Source organism: Aotus nancymaae, unplaced genomic scaffold (genome assembly GCF_030222135.1).
Source record: "Aotus nancymaae isolate 86718 unplaced genomic scaffold, 86718_ANA_hifiasm-v0.15.2.pri h1tg000018l, whole genome shotgun sequence".
NCBI classification, from domain to species: Eukaryota; Metazoa; Chordata; class Mammalia; order Primates; family Aotidae; genus Aotus; species Aotus nancymaae.
The window spans coordinates 16,443,398-16,463,626 of NW_026988430.1; the positions used below are offsets into that span (position 1 = coordinate 16,443,398).

General features: G+C 44.9%; 1 protein-coding gene across 2 annotated transcripts in view; it reads right to left on the reverse strand.

The window, feature by feature from the left end:
* Positions 1 to 5,618: 5,618 nt before the first annotated feature.
* GLP2R (glucagon like peptide 2 receptor) overlaps positions 5,619 to 20,229 on the reverse strand; it is a 57,550-nt gene continuing 42,939 nt past the window's right edge. For both annotated transcript variants that reach the window (XM_012457591.2, XM_064378312.1), the window contains 3 exons: positions 16,719 to 16,857; positions 10,129 to 10,170; positions 5,619 to 8,777 (listed from right to left, as the gene is read on the reverse strand). In XM_012457591.2, the coding sequence (XP_012313014.1) occupies positions 8,442 to 8,777; positions 10,129 to 10,170; positions 16,719 to 16,857 (517 nt within the window). In that variant the 3' untranslated portion in view covers positions 5,619 to 8,441. The remainder of the gene's footprint in view (positions 8,778 to 10,128; positions 10,171 to 16,718; positions 16,858 to 20,229) is intronic.

Below are 20,229 nucleotides of genomic sequence, written 5' to 3' on the forward strand. Positions count from 1 at the left end.
CACGCAGCTGCTGGTCATCCTTCAGCTGGAAAAGGAAATGATTTCTGTCAGCCACACCCCAAAGACAAGGCTGTGTGGCAATGGCGGCCCTAGGCTGGGCTGTTCTGGTGCCGAATGAACCTGACTCGGTCCTGCTTTCATTGCACTCACGGTCCAGAGGGCACAGACGATGGACTTGGAAGGAGCCATGACCAATGGCCCAGGTTACCAAGGAGACATGTAGAGCACCAGGGGAGGACACAGTGGAAGGGGCTGACTTGTCGAGGGGGCCAGGGACCACATCTCTGATGAAGGGACATTTTGATTCAGACCCACTGCACATGAGGTGGGGGACAGGGTTGGGGTGGGGAAGTCTCAAACAGAAGGCGGCCAACACAGAGCCGATGAGGCACGAACAACTATCTCAAGTTCCAGGAGAAGGTCATGGTGGCTGGAGGGTAGAATGAGGAGAGAGAGCAAAGTGTGAGCTGAACCTAAAAGGTGGGCGGGGACTGGGCCGCCCAAGGTCTTCTCTGCAGCCCATGGTGGTAAGAACTTGGAGCTTCACCGTGGGGGTAGTGGTGCCACTGTGTAGTTGGAAGTAGGAGGGGTTTATGTCTGTAAGAGAAGCCCCCAGCAGGCTAAAATAAATAGTGACTGGGGACTTATTCAAAGCCTGATGAATAAGCTTTCGCAGCCACCCAGATGGCCTGGACCAGGGGAAAGGCAGAGGGATGGAGACGACCAGACCCAGTGAGGACATATTTAGGAGGCACAGTCCACCTGGCTGGCTGAGGGGGCAGGAGGAGGGAGGGCAGGAGTGGCATCCAGGTCTGTATCTTGGGCAGTGGGTGAATAACAATGTCAACTATGGAGATGAGAAATACAGGGAGCATTTGGGGTTTCAGGGGACAATGATGAGTTCAGCTTCTATACAGTAAGTGGTGAAGGCAGAGCCATAGATGTCCCTAAAGCTCCTTGTTTTAGAGACAAGGAAAAGGTGGCCCAATGACAGGAAGCAGCTTGCCCAGCGGTGGCCAGCTGATGAGCAGAGGTCAGGCCAGGGCTACCCACCGGCCCTCCAACTGCCTCCTTGAAGCTCCAGGGCCTGGGATACCCAGGAACTCCATCACTGTGTTCTCCAAGATCCCTGGATTTGCTGCTTTGGAGGCCCATTTATTCTCCAGCCTCAAGTTCCAAGATGAGGTCAGAAAAATGCATGGATTCTTGACTGACCTGTATGCCACCTCTTGAGGCTGGGGAGTCTCCAGTGACTGGTGTTGTGGTGATGCCTCCAGACCTCACTTTTGCCACAGAGATGACACAGTCACCACTGGCAGAGAGCACTCCTCTGTGTGGAGAGCAAACATGAGAATAAACACTTATGAGCCATGCATCATGCTAGACTCTCTGCCGGCGTTATTTCATTGATGGAGATGTTATTATCTCCATAGCACAGATGAGGACACTGAGGCCAGGAAGTATGAGTAGAATTTGGTACTTAAACTGGAGTCCCTTTGATTACATCAGGCTTCTCCGATAGTTTTGACCTAGACACAGCAGGATAGAGAACTCTAGGATTGCACAACCTCAGAGCTGGAAAGGGGAGGTAGGCAATAAGGCATGAGTCCAGAGGTTCCGGGAGGAGAAGAATTATTAATAGAATCATCTGCCCAAGACACTTCTCCCATATAGGCATAGTGGGCTACACAGGAGCCAGTTCAGTGGGAGATGAAGGACCCGGAGGGTCTAGTCCAGAGTGTTCTAGGAATATAACCAAAGGGCTCAAGGCCTTACTGCAGTGCTCTTTCCACCACACTCCATGAATGAATCTGGTTGCTTGGAGAATGAGGCTGAGGGCTTTTCACTTCTCTTTGAGGTCAGGTTATCATTGTCACTTGAGTCTAAAAAGATAGACACTGCATAATCACGTACCTTGCTGGTTTGTGGTTCAATGAGAAAAAGTGGCCACTGGAGCTTTCAGTGGCCAGTGGAGAACCAAGTGATAACCTAACTAGCACCTCTTTTTTTAGCTTAGGGTAGAAGCACCACTTGGGCTGGGATTCTGTACAGCTCTGTGACACTCTGTGGGAAATAAAGCATGAAGTTCAACTTGGCCAAAGGGAAGAGGAGGTAGAAATAGTGATGAGCTATTTCATCAAGACTCTTCCAGATGCAAAAGGTAGATGACCTGGCACAAATTGTTGTGGCACAGATAGAACTCGATTGGCTCTTATAGCTAAAATTCTAGGAGTAGGGCTAGCTTCAGGTCTGGCTTAATCCAGGCACTTCAACAATGTCTCAGGGTTCACTTCTCCCTCTCCTGGTTCTGCTTTCTGCTGTCACCACCATTCTCAGACAGGTTCTTTCCATGCTGGCAAGATGGTCACCAGCAGATCCAGGCTGCCTTCTTCATGGTTCCAATTTCAGCAGAAAAAAATGCTTTCTCTCAAGAGTCACAGCCAAAGAGTCAGAGATTGCTTCTCACTGCCTCTGGTTAGTTATATGCCCATGCCTGACTCACTGCTGCCAGGAGGATGTGCTGCTCTGCTTGGCCAGCAGATTTTTATGCTCATCCTTGAACTGAGGATAGAGTCAGGACAACTCAAGTTCCATGGACTGAGAGTAGGAGGTGGGAGGTTTTTCCAAGAGGAAAACTGGGGTACTGTAAGAAGGGTAGATTCTAAAAGTAGATGTCTACTATAGAGACCTTGGGGAAGTCATTTCACATCTCTGAATCCCTGACTCCTCAAGTACATGTAAATTCAAGGGCAGAAATGGGTCTCATTAAGAACAATAATCCAAACTGCCCCAGCTTCCATTGCCACCTGCCCACATAAGATCCCAGCCCCTTGTGCAGTGCCTCTTGGACATTTTTAGCATCTCCGGGAGGTGTCCTGCACAGATTCACCAATACGTCCCTTAGTACCAGGTGCCATTGCTGCCACCAAGTACCACATTCCTAATCACAGGCAAGGCCACAGTGCTCCTAATGTGCCCAAGCTGTGTGCTGATCTGCTGGGGAGTCTTCTAGGTTACCGTCTATCAGAACAGCTCCATGGGAAGTAGCATGTGTCATGGAAACAGCTTTTGTCATTGCCTCCTGGAAACAGCTCTTCTAGCTTTTGTCTGGAACTTCTCTTCTCTCATTAGACTCAGATTCTGACCATGGAGCCAGGTGGGGTCAGCCACCATGCTGCTGTCCACTCTACCCCCATTTCTGTCCTTTAATGGTTATATAAACTCATCAGACAAGCCCAGATATGTCTGTGTCTCAGGCTTTTAGGCTCCAGCTGGGATGACCACTCCTTAAAAAACCATAAAACTGGGCCAACCATACCTACATTGCCTATCACTTAAGAGTGTGAGAATCAGTTGAGACTGTGCTTGTGGAAGAATTTCTGAGCTCTAAATGCTACATGGGAGGAAGCCTCAGTTTATTTGGACTTCAGCAAGGTATTGTCAGTTTCCAGAGAAGCGTTCATCTCCTTCCCCTCTGCCTCAGCCAATGTCAGCAACCTTGGTCCCATATTAAAGTCACGCAGGTGCCGTTGACACCAAAGCATGGGCAGCAAAAGAAAAAATAGATACATTGCACTTCATCAAAATTTAAAACTTTTGTACATAAAAGAACACCATCAAGAGAGTGAAAGACAATCTGCAGAATGAGAGCATATATTTGCAAATAATATATCTGATAAGATATCAATATCCAGAATCTATAAAGAATTCCTACAACTGGGCTGGGTGCAGTGGCTCATGCCACTTTGGGATTACCAAAGTAATCCCAGCACTTTGGGAGGCTGAGGTGGACAGATCACCTGAGGTTGCAAGTTCAAGACCAGCCTGACCAACATGGAGAAACCCCACCTCTACTAAAAATATAAAATTAGCCGGGCATGGTGGCACATGACTGTAATCCCAGCTACTTAGGAGGCTGAGGCAGGAGAATCACTTGAACCCAAGAGGCGGAGATTGCGGTGAGCCAAGATTGCACCACCACACTCCAGTCTGAACAAAAGAGCGAAACTCTATCTCAAAAAAAAAAAAAAAAAGGAATTCCTACAACTCAACAACCAAAACTAAACGATCCAATTGAAAACTGGGCTAAGAACTGAATAGATATTTCTGTAAAGAAGACTTGCAAGAGACCAGTCAGCAAGCACATAAAAAGATGCTTAACATCATTAGTCATTAAGGAAACGCAAATCAAAACCACAATGAGATACCGTTTTACAGCCATTAGGAATGGCTATCATTTAAAAAAATGGAAAATGAATGTTGGCAAGACCATGAAGAATTTGGAAGCCTCATACATTGCTGGTGGGAATATAAAATGGCACACCTGTTGGGAAAAATACAGAATCGCCATATGATTCAGTAGTTCCACTTGTAGGTATACTCAAAAATTTAAAAGCAGAAACTAGATGTTTATACACCCTTACCAATAGCATTAGTCACAAAACCAAAACGTGGAAACAACCCAAGTGTCCCTCAATGGATGAACAGATAAACAAGATGTGGTATGCAGGGAATACTCTTCAGCATTTAAAAAAAGGAAATTCTGACACACACTACAAGGTGGATGATCCCTGAAGGCATTCCGGTGAGTGAAATAAGTCAGTCACAAAAGGATAAATACTATACAATTCCACTTATAGCTGATGTATCTAGAATAGGCAAAATCACAGAGACAGAAAGAAGTTACCGGGAGCTCGGGGAGGGAAGAACGGGAGGTTATTGTCTAATGGATAGTTTCAGTTCAGGAAGATGAAAAGAGTCCTGGAGATGAATGGTGGTGATGCTTGCATGACAGTAAGAATGTACTTAATGCCATTGAACTGTACATTTAAAATGGCTACAGTGGTTAATTTTATGTTATAGGTATTTTGCCACAATTTTAAAAAGATCACTCAGGAACTTATAAAAATACCAATGCACAACGATCTCAATAGACCACTGGTCTTAATGGATAAAGCAATGGTCTATTAAGACCATTTTCAATCAGAATCTCTGGGGTCGGACCCCATCATCGGCCTTTTTAAAAAGCTCCCCAGGGGGCCAGGCAAGGTGGTTCATGCTTGTAATCTCAGCACTTTGGGAGGCCGAGGCAGGCAGATCACCTGAGGTCAGGAGTTCAAGACCAGCCTGGCCAACATGTTGAAACCTCGTCTCTACCAAAAATACAAAAAAATTAGCTGGGTGTGGTGGCTCAGCTACTTGGGAGGCTGAGGCATGAGACCTGCAGTCTCAGGTACTTGGGAGGCTGAGGCATGCGAATCACTTTAACCAGGGAGGTAGAGGTTGCAGTGAGCTGAGATCATGCCACTGCACTCCAGCCTGGGTAACAGAGTGAGACAGTCTGAAAAAAACCAAATACATAAAAATAAATAAAAATCAACAGCTTCCCAGGGGATTGTAATGCCAGGATTGAGAACCACTGGGCTAGATCTTCAAAACAGCAGGCATGCTGAGTGACCAACGGGTCGTCTATAAAAGAGGAGACACTCTCCTTCCATACTTTTGACTTCTGACCTCTGCTTCTGGCCCCTACCCCTCTGTCCACTCCTCTGGTCCCTAAGGCCAAATTTAAGATATTGGGACACCCAGATCCCCGGCTAAACACCACAGCCCTTTTCCTCACTTCTGGCCAGGAATCACATTCTTTGAGGGTGGTAGAGGCACTGAGCTCCAGTGAAAAACAAATGTTAAAAAAACAACAGAATGCAAATCAAATTAAATAAACTTGTTTTAATCATGAGCAGAACAAGAGCAAGCAGTACGTGTTGACCGCCCCATTTGTGGAGTGAGGGGTGGAGGGAGTATTTATAAATGCTTTGAAAAAAAGCTTCTCCTCTTAGTGGTGAGGTCCTGGATCACTTACTCCCGGCAGCATCTGACGCTCCCGAGAGCCACTGTGCCTTCTCATTCGAGGAATGTGTGGGGAGCGCCTGCTCTGAGCCGGCTGTGTGCTGGGTACTTGCTGGGAATACGAGATGACCCCAGCTTTCTAGGAGCTAATTGGCTGATGAGCCGAGGCAGGGACATTTGCAGAAAGGAGAAAAATAGACATATATTTTAGTGATTGAGCTATGGCTAATCTGGATACCAAAAAATAAATCTTTGCTTCATTGGGCACTTCCCTGATGCCTTTGCCTCCACCTCCATCCTGAAAACCAGGGCTGGACGACTGGTTACACACCTGAGGTTTCCTCTTCAAGTGCAAAATTTAAGGGGGCCTCAAAAGTCCCCATAGTCAATATAAATAATATTTTGATGCAATTGTTTAGAAATAAAAATTCACGTTAAAAGTCCCTGATAAACAACTGTTTTGTTTTGTTTTGTTTTTTTGAGATGGAGTCTTGCTCTGTCTCCCAGGCTGGAGTGCAGTTGTGTGATCTCAGCTCACTGCAACCTCCGCCTCCTGGTTTCAAGTAATTATCCTGCCTCAGCCTCCCGAGTAGTTGGGACTACAGGTGCCTACCACCACGCCCAGCTAATTTTTGTATTTTATTTTTTTTTTAGTAGAGATGGGGTTTCACCATATTGGCCAGGCTGGTCTCGAACTGCTGACCTCAGGTGATCCACCCGCCTTGGCCTCCTGAAGTGCTCGGATTACAGGCGTGAGCCAACGCTCCCAGCTGATCAACAACATTTTAAAGTCAGAACCAGAGCCTGCACTGGCAGGAGCTGGCCTCTCTGGCCTCACCCTTATCCTGCCCCTAGTTCCTATTAAATTTCATTTCTATAGATGGCTCGTGGGCTGTAGATTGTTAATTTGTGTTTTTTTAGAATATTGCATTAAAATATGATTTATTTTGATTATTTATTTTGAGTTTTTTAGAGATGAATGCCTTGATTATTTCACCCTAGTCCCAGTCCTGCTACAAAGTATCCTTGAAAACAGAGTTGCCAGTAAAAGACAAGATGTATGATTAAATTCCAATCTCAGATAAAATATGCCCCATGGGATATACTTATACAAGAAGATGATTTGCTTATCTGAAATTCAAATGTAATTGAGTATCATGTTTTTGTTTGCTAAATATGGCAGCCCCACTTGAGAAGCATCATATCGACTCCCCCAAAGATCAGGTGCTATTTAGTCCTACAGCAACATACCCCACCCACATACACATGCCTTTTACATGCCATGAAACGGACAGTCCTGTGCGTTAACACACTGTTTCCAACAGATGTCCCTCCCTTGATCTTCTTACAGTCTCTTGCCTTATACTTTCAGTCATTAAGCCTGACCCCAACTGGCTGGGCCCTCCTCAGCCTCCATGGGTCACAGTAGGCAGGAAAGTTCCCATGGCTGGTTAATGTGAAGTCCTGGGTCTCTCAGTGCCACCCTGGGCATGTCCAGATCCAGCCAGAGTCTTATTGCTTTACCTGGCCCTCCTGTTTTCAGCATTTATTCCCACTGGGCAATAGAATTCTGATCAGCAGAGACTCTGGCCATGGAGAGTCATAGGTCAACCTCCTGGGATAAGAGTTGTGATCATCAATGCCATCAATAGCAAACCAAAAATGGTGGGGGGCATTTCTTGGCCCAAGAGAAGGGTAGCGTAAATCAGGCTGGTAGAAGCCAACCTCAGAAAGGTAGATAGAGCCAGAAAGGAGAGGAACGGACCAAAGATGACATTCAGAGGGTCTCCAGGAGCTGGGGCCAATCCTCACAGGGAGGATCAAGCAGACCCCTGCTGCCCAGGGTCAGAGAATTGAGGTGAAGAGAGAGAGAGGCAAGACTCGGTAGGAGAGGAAGAGCAGAGAAGCAGGAGAGGAGCGGCACTCTGGTGGGTGACATGGGGTTACACGCTGTCCAAGGAAGGGCAGGCACACCCCAGCTGAGCTGGGAGAGCAGAACGTCTCCAGCAGCATCCTGCCATGGCCACATCAAGGGGGCTTCTAGCTCCCTCCCACCTTGCCCAAGGGTAGGCTTGCAGCTGAATTACCTGAGATGCTTATTAAACAGTTCCCTTTGCTGGCCATGGTTCCAGACTCACTGTCTTAGAATCTTAGCCACACGTCTAGGAGTCTGCATTTTAAAAGCTTCCTAGGAGGTTCTCATGCACCCTAAACCCAACCTCAGATGGAAACTGTGCACCATGAGGGATAAAGGAAGAGATACTGGCTGGCTTCTATGTCACAGGAGACCTCTCTTCACAATGGGGCTTCATTTGCTTGAATTTAGAGCCAGGCGCTAGGGTCTGGTGGGCATTCTGGAAAACACACTGGTGGGGGTTATTAGGATGAGAAGAGCAGGCAGAAGCTGTGAGCAGGACACAGCCTCTTTCATACAGAGCTTGAAGAACCTTGTGATAGCCTTCATATCAAAGTGGCATGGTGAATGGAACAAGAATAATTCCGTGCCCAGAAACATGTGTCCTGCTTTGCTTCCTCTTCCTGGGCCCCCTCAAGAGTCCCGGGGAGCAGAGCCAGGGTGGTGGGACTCCACCCTAGATCTCACTCTCTTCCAGAATCTCCTCCATGGTGTTGGCCAGGGTGACATCCCCCTCGCTGTACTCGGACAGGCTGCTGCCCCGGGGCCAGCGTGCATGGTCCTGTTGGGGCCGGGTGCCCAGCTCCCCAAGACCTCGCATGGCTAGGTGTAGGAGCCGCCCACTGTTAAGCGAGGGCTGCAGCTGCCGAAGCTTCTCAGCGCCATCTCCCTCTGAGAGCTTCTTGGGACATTTTCCCAGGAACCGGAAGTTCTTCCCCAGGACACAGGCTCTGCAGCCTGAGTGGCGGGCTAGCAAGAAGCGGATCCAGTATTTCCGCAGCTCAGCCTTCACCTGCCGGGTGAAGACAAGGGGGAAGTTACTGTCTTGGAGTCATTTAGCCATGTATCCATTTAGCAAATACTAATTGGTTGGCTATTCTGTGCTACCCTTGGGAAATTTACCTTTTACCTAGGGGAGACAAGGAGAAAACAAAGATGCATAAACACATCAGGTGGTAATGATACTATGAGAGCATTAAGCAGGACAGTGTGGAAAAGAAACAAAAACGTAAGATACGGTGTTCAGGAAAGGACTCTGCCAGGGTAGCATGTGAGGCGATACCTGGTTAATGGTAAGGAGCCCCCTGTGTGAAGATACAGAAGCAGCAGTGAGCAAAACAGAAGATGGTTTTGCTGTCAAGAAGCTTACATTCTAGTAGGAGGAGACAGACATAAATATTTACACTTGTAGTAGTTGGAGAGGAGGTTGAAAGGGGGCTGGAAACTCTACCAACTCCTCAAGACAGGAGAAGACACCTGTTCTGGCCTCTGCCCCTCCCACTTTCAGACCTTTTCCCAGAGAAGCAGAGAGCTGGTTGGGCTATGCAATAATATGAATAACTGAAAGTAATAATAGGCTGGGCTCCATGGCTCACGCCTGTAATCCCAGTACTTTGGGAGGCTGAGTAGGGTGGATCACTTGAGGTCAGGAGTTTGAGATCAGCCTGGCCAACATGGCGAAACCCCATCTCCACTAAAAATATAAAAATTAGCTGAGTGCGGTGTTGGGCACCTGTAATCCCAGCTACTCGGGAGGCTGAGGCACAAGAATCGCTTGAACCTGGGAGGTGGAGGTTGCAGTGAGCTGGTATCATGCCGCTGCATTCCAGCCTGGGCAACAGAGCAAGACTCTGTCTCAAAAAAATAAAAATAATTTTTTTAAAAAGGTAATCATAGCTCCCAGGTGTTGAGTACTTATTACATGCTCAGCATACCCAGGGCAAGACTACAAAGCAGGGATGATTGCTACTCCCACATTACTGACGAGGAAAGTGAGTGAGGCTGAACAAAGTGCAGTGACCCGACTCACGGAGCTCTTAAGTGGGGAGCCAAGGCATGAATCCAGATTTTTGGACTCCGAGGTTCAAGCTTGTTTCCTCTGTCACACTTGAATACCGCTTGCATCTCCAGCAGGGCCAGTGCTGGGTTCTGAACTCTTTTATACCCATCCTGACACCTCTTTTCCATTTGTCTAAACTACCTCCTGCTGTCTGTACTGGAAGCTCACAAGACAAATTTGTCCCCACATATGCGGTCACTGCACATTCCCCCATAGCACCATCACATCCACAGAAACCTCCAGAGGTGGTAGGTCTCCAGCCCCAGCCTCATGTGAAGCTAGGATGGCAACGTGAAAATCATACCTCTCCATTGGCAAAACCATACTGCAAGGCCACCAGGAATCCCTGAAACAAAAGGAGGACACGGAATAAAATCCAACTCTGGAGAAGATATGTCTGAGAGTTACCAGCAACATCCAAAGGCCTATACAGGTCCTAGGCGTCCCCAGGAAAGACGTGAAACTGCATTGCTTACACTAACTCCAATTAGTCATACTGGTGACGTTAACTTGGATTTCCATGGCATCTGTTTTTACTTTAACATCCAGCCCCCCATATCAGCCTAGGTGTTTGTTTAGTGTTCACAGGTGCACATGGGTCAATGATGATTAAATGTCCAAGACCCTGTATCATTCATTCAATTATACAAATATTGGGCAAGGTCACTGTTGTATCTCGATTTGCTCATAGTGGGCACTGGCTACTTTTTTTTTTTTTTTTTTTTTTTTGCCTGATTTGCATCTTTTCCTTTTGGCATCTGACCCTTTCTACTCCCTGAGCTGCTGGCAGGGCTGTCAGTCATGTGGTTCCCATGTTCCAGGATGACCATCGCCACAATACTCAGCCCAAATGGGCTGGAATCAAAGATGCTCCAGTTAATGTTTGTTTCCATTGTGTTTCTCAGACTCCTACATATCCTGATTTGTCAGACAGTCACTGTGATCACCTACGTGTCCTGACTCTCCCTAATTGATGTGAGGGTCTGTGGAATTTGGACAGTGCGTGTGATATACTAGAGCTGGATATGTGCACAGGGCCCAAGAACTTGCATGTTTATAGAAAGACTCATAAAATGCCAGAACTCACAAGGAAAGGGTGCATTTCCAACTAAAGGGTAAAGGTCCCAATGGTAGGCTGACTCCTATTATATCTCTTGATAATAATGAAATGTGGCCCTGGGGAGGGCTTTTCTGCTCTTCCTTATGTAAGCCTTGTTCAGCATGTCCCTTCTGGAGCCAGACCAGGATCTCCACACTGGCAATCACGACATCAACCAAATGCTTGGATTCTGCCCATGAATGTGGCATTTCCCTTCTCTTATGCACCTGGATATTCCATGGCTATAGCGTCCATAACAAGGGCATAGTGTTACCAGTTAATCATTCTCACACATGCAATCTGACCAGAGGTTCACAGCTGCCCTATGTTGTTGGTGGAGCAGATAATATTTGCCTTGGGGGCCCATGATATCAGAGGAGCTGGCTTTCAGTGTGCCAGAATTCTCACAAACAAGTTGGCTAAAATAGGATTCCACATGATAAATGTGTCTTTTCACTTCCTCAGGTTCTTGCTTCACAGTTTTAGGAACATCCTAGGATCTGGTTCTCATTCTAGTTTAAGCAAGTGTGAAGGGAGTGGGTCCCACAGAACACATGGTTCGTGCTTTATATGCCACCTCTGTTTGGCAGTCTCTCCAAAGCTCCACTGATAGCAGGAGGCTGGGGGAGCTGTCTAAGCAGTAAGCCCTTGGACGAGTAAAGGACCCTCCAGAGCAGCAAGGAAAGGAAGCTGTTAGGGCTGATGCCTTTTCTTGCCAATTCCCATGGTGGAGTCTCTAAAATGATACACCAAATGTAGTTCCCCCAGCATCTGCCCACCCATGCTCTTCCCTCTGCCTGGTGGGATGCAGGGAAACAAGGCAGAAGTATTCAGAAGGTGGGAGGCCTCTGCCCACACACAAGCCCTCTAAGTGTGCTTTCTGGCTCAGTCCTGGTACAAAACATCCTGCAGAGTCACTTTAATTCCTCACGTTTCTCAGCAGTGCAGGGGGATGAGCAGAGCTCTAGCTGGCTTCAGGAATGAATATTCCATGCTGGTAGCTAGTCTCCAGAGATGGCCCCGATGTTTCCTCTTCTTTCTGTAGGCCCAGGCTGCTCTTCACATCAAAAGGTGGACCTAGTTTTCTCTCCCCCTGAATCTGGGATGACCTTGTGACTCCTTTTACCGATACAATGTCATAAAAGTGACATTCTGGGACTTCTATGCCTATGTCTTAAAAGAGGGGGAGGTTTCTACTTCCTGCCTCTTAGAACATTTGCTCTTGGGACGCTCTGAGAGTCCAGCCACCATGATGTGAGATACCCAAGATACATGGAGAGGCCACATGGAGAACTGAGGCCTTCTGAGCTACGTAGTGTTAGCTGAGGTCCTGTCCAACAGCAAGCATCAATGTCTAGTTGTGTGAATGAACCATCTTGGATGTGCCAGCCTAATTGGGCCTTCAGATGTTTGCAGCCCCAGCCAAAAATTACATGTATCAAAAGAACTATCCACACTGAGCCCAAGCAGCCTAGTCTACTGAATCATTAAAAATAAGAAAATGGTTACTGCTTTAAACCATGAAGTTTTGGTATGGTATATTACACAGAATTAGATGACCAAAACATTCTCCCATGGCAGAAGCGTCTGATAGGCTAGGATTCTTTCTCAGAAATGTGCCTCACATAGCTCCACATGAATGTCTGCTCTTTACCTGGCCTTGGGTGAGTGAGATCAGGTGATCAAGGGCTCACATTGCCCGACCATGCCCTCAGGAGAAAAAAAGACCACCAAATATTACTACATAACAGCTGCAGGGTTTTTTCTTTAATTTAGGATTACCTTTTAAAGAAGATTAAGGACAAGGACCACAAAAACCCCAAATTACTAAACCTTATCTTTTGAAATTCCCTAAAAGATTGAAACAAATTAAACATGTTTTCATAATGAAAAAAAAATTGCTTATGGAACATCTGTCTTAGTTCAAAGCCATAAAGAATTCAACTACAGCAGGAGGGAAAAAAATTATTGTCCAACTGCTCATACCACAGCTCAGGCTCTGGCTCCTTGGCCTTTGGTGAGCATGTACTTGGTGCGCACGTTTTCTCTGCTCTGTGTTCAAAATCTCAGCACTTGACCCTGTATGGTGGCAGTGGCTTTAAGATTAGTATAGGGAACTTGGTATCTCCTGGTTCTAATCTTCACAAGGAAACTGAGAGGCACTATGGCATAGTGATTACAGGCAGGGGCTTAACCTCTGAATAAAAACCTCATCTCTGATACATGTTAGCATATGCAAGTCCTCTGAGCCTCAGTTCTTTCATCTTTAAAATAGGTATAATAATTTCTCCTTCATAGGGATATTATGCGAATCCTATCACGCTGAAAGTGTTTCTTGTTAAACAGATATTTTCCAGTGTACCATTTTAATTCCTTTGCTAGTATTTTTAACTACATTTTAAAAGTTATTTTCTTAGTGTTTGTTACAGGGATTACAACATGTGTCTTAACACAATTTATTTCATATTAATACTAACTTAATTCTGGTAAAATATAGAAATGTTCTCCTGTATATCTCTATTTACTCTTTCTTCTCTTGTGATATTCTTGTCATAGATCTGTATATGTTATAAAGCCAATAATACAACTTATAGTTATTATTTCATATAATCTTGTATTTTTAAAAATCAGTTAAGAGAAAAAAAATCTATATACAGCCTTTCAGATTTACCTATGTATCTGCCTTTTCCAGTGTTTTTTATTTCTTCATGTGGATTTGAGTTGCTGTCTGTTGTCATTTTCTTCCAGCCCAAAGGACTTCTTTTGCTACTTCTTGAAAGGAGTGTTTGCCAGTAATGAATTCTCTTAGTCTTTGTTTATATGAAAATGTCTTTATTTCACCTTTATCTTGAAACATACTTTTGCAGGATTTAGAATTCTTGATTGACAATTTTTTTTTGTTTCAGCATTCTGAATATTTTATACTATTGCCTCCTGGCCTCCATTGTTCTCATGAGTGGTCAGCTGTTAATTGTATCATTGGTCCCTATATGTAATGAATCATTTTTCTCCTGTTGCTTTCAATATTTTCTCTTTATTTTTGGCTTTCAACAGTTTGACTGTAATGTTTCTAGGCATGAATCTCTTTGTTTTATGCTTTTTGGAGTTCATTGAGCTTCCTGGATGTGTAAATTAACATTTTTTTTTCAAATTTAGGAAGTTTTCAACCATTATTTATCCAAATATTTATTCTACCATTTCTATCTTAACTTTCCTTCTTGGACTCTCATATGTGCACGTTGGTATGCTTGATGGCATTCCATAGGTCTCTCAGGCTCTATTATTTTTCTTCCTTCTTTTTTCTTTCTGTTTCTCAGACTGGATAATCTCTTTGACCTATCTTCAAGTTCATGGATTGTTTCTTCTCCCATCTTAAATCTAAGCCTTCCTAGTAAAGTTTTCATTTCAGTTATTGTACTTTTCAACTCCAGAATTTCCATTTGGTTCTTATTTTATAATTATTCTCTAATGAATTGAGATAATTGAATTTCTTTAATTATTTCAACATATTTTTCTTTAATTCTTTGAACATGTTTATAATAGCTTCTTTGAAGTTTTTGTCTGATAAGTTCAACATCTGGACATCCCCTGCTCCACCCGGAGAGTTTCTAACAACTGCTTTTTTTTTTTTTTTTGTCCTGAGTAGGGGTCACACTTTTTTGTTTCTTCACAGATCTCATATTTTCTGTACAAAACTGGAAGTTTTAGATAATATATTATAACAACTCAGAATTCTGATTCTCCAGTCCCCATTCCTGGAGTGGTGATAGTTGTTTGTTTAGAAAATTGTCTGGATGATTAGTTCTGTGGAATCTGTCTCTGCTGTGGTATATAGCTAGTGATGTCTATGGTCATTTAAAAATTTTTGTCTTTTATTTTTAAGTCTGGTCTTCTGCTGCTATTTACCATAGCTTAATAATCAACCAGTGATTATTCAGAAGTTGTTAACAAACACTTCAAGCCCATAAGGCTTCCATACCCTTTGCCAATGGATCGGTGTGTTACTTGGGGAACACATTCGAAGTTCAGTTTAAAGCCTTCCCTAGCTTTTACTTTCCGCCAGATCCCCTCATGTTTCCTCTATATGTGTGCTGAAACTTGTATTCAGCCAGAAATGTGTGAATGCCATTTCTGGTCATTCTTGAGCGTGTATGCAAACTTATGCATGCACACAACTTTCCAGTCAACCTGCGGAGCTTGTCAAAGCCCACTGTGGTTGTCTCATTCCCCTAATCTTTCTGTTAGGTTTCTGGCTAGCCCATCAGTATGTTTTTCCACCCAGATAGAATTATAACCTCAGGCTGTAATGCTGTTCTTTCTGGATCCTTTGTCACCAAGACTACTACTGTATCTGGCAATGCCCAAGGATGAGAGCTTTTTCTGCTCTTTGATCTAAGTCAAGTCAGTCTCACTCCTCAGCAAAGCTGCTGGTTTTCACTAGAACTTCCTCACTGATCGAGCAGGAAGCAGAGAACAAAAGCAGTCTCAGACAAAAATAACATAGACTCCCACTGTTATTACTGAGTTTCTGTAATTTTTCTTGAATCCTCATTTTCTTCTTCTTTTTTTTTAAGTTAACTTCTAGAGTCCCAAAATGGTTGTTATTGATAATTGTCCAATTTTATCGTTGCTCTTTGGGGAGAAGATTTGTCAGATCCTCTCTTCTTCATCCCAGAAGTCCTGCCCCGACATCAACATTGAAAGATGATTCATTTTAAGATAACTACTCAATGAAGATCTTGGCTGTGTCTGTGGTGTTAGTGGTCATCTGTTGCATTAGTGGCCTTCACTAATGAGCCACGCCTCCCAGCATTCATGCCTTTGTGCAGCACTCCCACCCCACTTCAATCTAGGCTGGGTCTGTGACTTGCTTTAAACAACAGAATGCAGCAGAATCATCGCTGTGCCAGTCCCAGGCATAGGCATTTAAAAGGCCTGGCAGCTCCTGCTTTTATACTTTTGGGAGCCCTGAACTGCCCTACCCTAGGGAGAGACCACAAATAGAAAACACATGGAACACCTAAGGAATGTCATGGACACTAAGAAATGAGGCCTTGGAAATTTGACCCAAATAAAACTAGCCCCACTATTGGAGCTATCCAACTTAGGCACCAGTCATGTGAGTGAAGAAGACATCTTGGACGTTCCAGCCCCAGCAGGTGTCACAGAAGCGGAGGGTAGCCATCCTTATGAGGTCCTACCTAGATTCCTAACTCCTGGAATCATGAAAAATAATTTAAAATATGATTGGCATCTTAAGACACTAAGAAATAGATAATAATTTAGGCAATAGATGACCAGAATATTTCCAGGTCACAACCACAGCTGGCCTCTTGTTCCTAGTTTCAGCTCCCACACATCTGCCAAGGTTCAATAGCCTCCTGGTCTGAACTCATTAGTCCCTACCAATTTGTGTTGCATTCTGTGTACATGTCACCTGAAGCACAGACAATGTTCACTTTGCACAATGCTCTGCAGAGAACCCAGCAAAAATAGGCACTTAATAAAAGGCTTCACACTGACACTCATAGCTAATATGATCATGAGTCACACCAACTATTACCACCCAGGAAAGAAACCATTTTCCCCTTCTTAGTCACTGAGTCATGCTGGCAGGATCAACGCAATACTTCCCCATCTGCACGCCCTTCCAACGCCAAGAGCCCTTACTGATAAAGGCTGCTGACGCTAGAATTCTATTTTCATCCAGAGGCTCTTCAATTCTGAGCCTGTTTGGGCCACATGCATTTTGTTTTCTCCAAAGTCAAGGCATCATGGTTTAGATCCCTACTTACATGAAAGGAGCTCAGTGTCAACTGAATGAAAAGTCGTACAAGTTTCGCAAATCCTTCAACTTGATCATCAGTGATGAAAGAGAAGAGGATCTCATGAACACCCAATAAAGGAATGAGGACCAGTGTTGATTTCGCCAATCTGTAAATGACAACCAAATAACAGTCATGAGGACCACATGAGGAACAAACAGGCAACATTTCCTGCTCTCCCATGGTGCCTTTGTTGTAGCTCTTACTGTATTGATAGTTTTTTCCCCGGTTGGTTGCCTTCACTACAACATTTAATGCTTCAGGGCCATTGTGATCTTGTTTACTGTTGGGTTCCTACATTTGATGCATAGGGGATGCTCAGAAAATGTGAACTGAATGAATGAGTTCATGAATTTCCCCATATAGATTATCATGTCTGCCGATCTTAATGTTTTGCCTGATGGATAGATTTCCATGAAAGTGACTGCCACCCTGGGATACTCCATCCCCACCAGGTTTGTTAAGTTTCCTATCGCCTGGCGAGCAGTTTCCTCTATCTCTTTCTCTACTCAGGACTTTCAACATTAGTATTTCCAGTGTTACCATGAGAAGGAAGAGAAAATGAGTTGCCCAGGATACTAAGACAGGCACTAAGTAGCAAGTCCCAGGCTGGAATTGGGGTATCTGACCTGCAGTTCTGACCTTCAGACTCCTTTCTGGACTGTGCCATCAGCCCTCATGTTGTCCCTTAACCCTGGTGATAGTGAGGGTTGCAGGAAATGAAAAACTGATTCTCATAAAAAGTGCTGCGTGGAAGTTCTCTGTTGTATATAGTCTACACGAAAAAGACAAACATTCCTTGTGCCACCCACATGTAAAGTGCACAGCTGGGGCCCAAATGCTCCATACTGGTGGTTCCCAAACATGGCTGACTATTAAAATTCCTTACAGAGCTCTTAAAATACATGCATACAGTTTCGTGGGCCCTGTGTGTCAACTCCCTGAATCCATACCTCTGGAGGTTGGGTTCTAGGAAGTCAACTTTTTCTTAAGAGACAGAGTCTCCCTCTGTCACCCATGCTGGCGTACAGTGGCATGATTCTAGTTCACTGCAGCCTTGAACTCCTAGGCTCAAGCAATCCTCCTGTTTCGGACTCCAGACTAGCTAGGACTACAGGTGTGCACCACTGTGCCTGGCTAATTATTTTATTTTATCCTTTTTGTAGAGATGGGGTCTTATATTGTTCCCCAGGCTGGTCTCAAACTCCTAACCTCAAGTGATACTCCTGCCTCAGTCTCCCAAAGTGTTGGGATTCCAGGTGCAAGCCACTGCACCTGGCTGGATGTGGGCTTTTAAAGGAACTCCCCATGGATCCTGAGAAGCAGACAGGTTTGAAAATAACTGCTCTTTACTGTTGAGCTACTTCTTGATTTAAAACTAACTATATTAGCAGAGATGACTCATGTTCGGGGTACAAAGCAAGCTACTATCTTATCCACGTTGGGAAAGTGGAGCACAATTGTAACGATTTTTCTTAGCTCAGGTCACTTCTTATAAAGGGGCCAGACTAGGAGAAACTTCCCCTCAAATCCCATGGAATTAAAGGTGTAGAAAAACAGGGTGGCATTAGCAGTTCATGGGGGAGTTTCTTAAAGAAGGTTTAACTCTGTCCAAGAGCAAGAGCTTACTGTGAGTCCTGTGTCTGCAAGGGCCATTCAAATGCAATGTTATCAATGAAACAAACAACCTCACCTTTGGGCCCCCAAAGGCTCTAAAGCCAGGAAGAGGGATGCAGGAGCCACCAGGACAGAGGGGCTCTACCTGGCCATGTGGGTGGGTGTGTGGACCACAGCCTTGGCTGTCAGGAGAGGCTGATGAGCAGAGAGATGGAATCATGGGCCTTCGCTATGTGGTTCTCTTAAGCTGAGCTCAGATCGACTCCCACCTCAACACCTACCCCTACAGAAGTCACTTCGCTAGGCAACATTAATGTGCTCCCCACGAGAGAACATTTCCAGGGTTTTGTATTTCCAGGAGTGTTTTTAAAGCCCTGTGGCCCAGAGGTTACAAAGTGGTGAGCATGGATGGTAACTGACCTGCCGGCAGCTTTTGCTTAGGCCTGTTTCAGGGGAGAAGGGCGGAAGCCCCCACCTAGCTTATACTGCTGAATTTGTAACATTTTTAGTTTTTGGTTGCTGATGGGGTTCAGAACATACTCCAAAATATGGCACCTTGATATACCAAGTATTTCAAGCTGAAGGAATTTGAGGAAACCGCAGAAGCAGGAAGATCTCTCTGACTTCCCGCCCTTCTCTTCTGAAACAGGTCATAAGCAAATGGAGCAATTTTTGTTATTGGAGTCATCTTTAAAAAGTAGTATTTCCAGTCAAAGTGTTCAGGTTTCTGGCTTCTTTTGATGAGGCAATCTGGCAACACTGGGTTCAAATTCTTGCTTGGCAATCGTTAGCTACAGCCGGGCAATGGCTGTCCCTTTAGAGGAAACCTGTGACCTCCAGGCCCCTCCCGGCTTGTAGTACTCAACTGTGTTACTTGCTTGCCCCTTGCAAGAGTCTGAATTGGTGACCCTTACTCAGGGTGGTCTGAGTTTTCATGACACAGACTTCTGTGCCTACAAGCAGACCTTTGTCTTGTCATCAGCTTATTCCGATGCCATGTTATGGTGTTATGGTTTTTTAAAATAAACTTTGAATTTTGGAATAACTTTAGATTTACACAAAAGTAACAAAGGCAGTACAGAGAGTTCTCATTTCTCTTCACTCAGTTTTCCCTAACGTTAACATATTACATAACCATGCACATTTGTCAAAACGAAGAAACCAACATGGTATATTACTAGTAACTAAAGTTTAGAACTTATGTGGATTTCCCACTAATGTCCTTTTCCTGTTCCCTGATCCCACATTTTGTTTAGTACGGAATGATCTGTAAAGAATAACAATTTTTTAGGCTGGGCGTGGTGGCTCATGCCTGTAATCCAAGCACTTGGAGGCCAAGGCGAGTGGATCACCTGAGGTCGGGAGTTCAAGACCAGCCTAGGCCGGGCGCAGTGGCTCAAGCCTGTAATCCCAGCACTTTGGGAGGCCGAGGCGGGTGGATCACGAGGTCAAGAGATCGAGACCATCCTGGTCAACATGGTGAAACCCCGTCTCTACTAAAAATACAAAAAATTAGCTGGGCATGGTGGCGCGTGGCTGTAATCCCAGCTGCTCAGGAGGCTGAGGCAGGAGAATTGCCTGAACCCAGGAGGCAGAGGTTGCGGTGAGCCGAAATCACACCATTGCACTCCAGCCTGGGTAACAAGAGCGAAACTCTGTCTCAAAAAAAAAAAAAAAGAATAACAATTTTTTAATAGTTTTAGGCCACTTGCCCTTCTGGATGGACACATGAAGGGATTCTCTACCCTTCACCTTATTCTAACTTCTCCTTAGACAAAGTACTATTTGTGTTCCTATTCAGATGAAAATCCATAAATAGCAATAGCAGTTTACTCTTACAGACTGTGTTTATGCTCATTTTCAT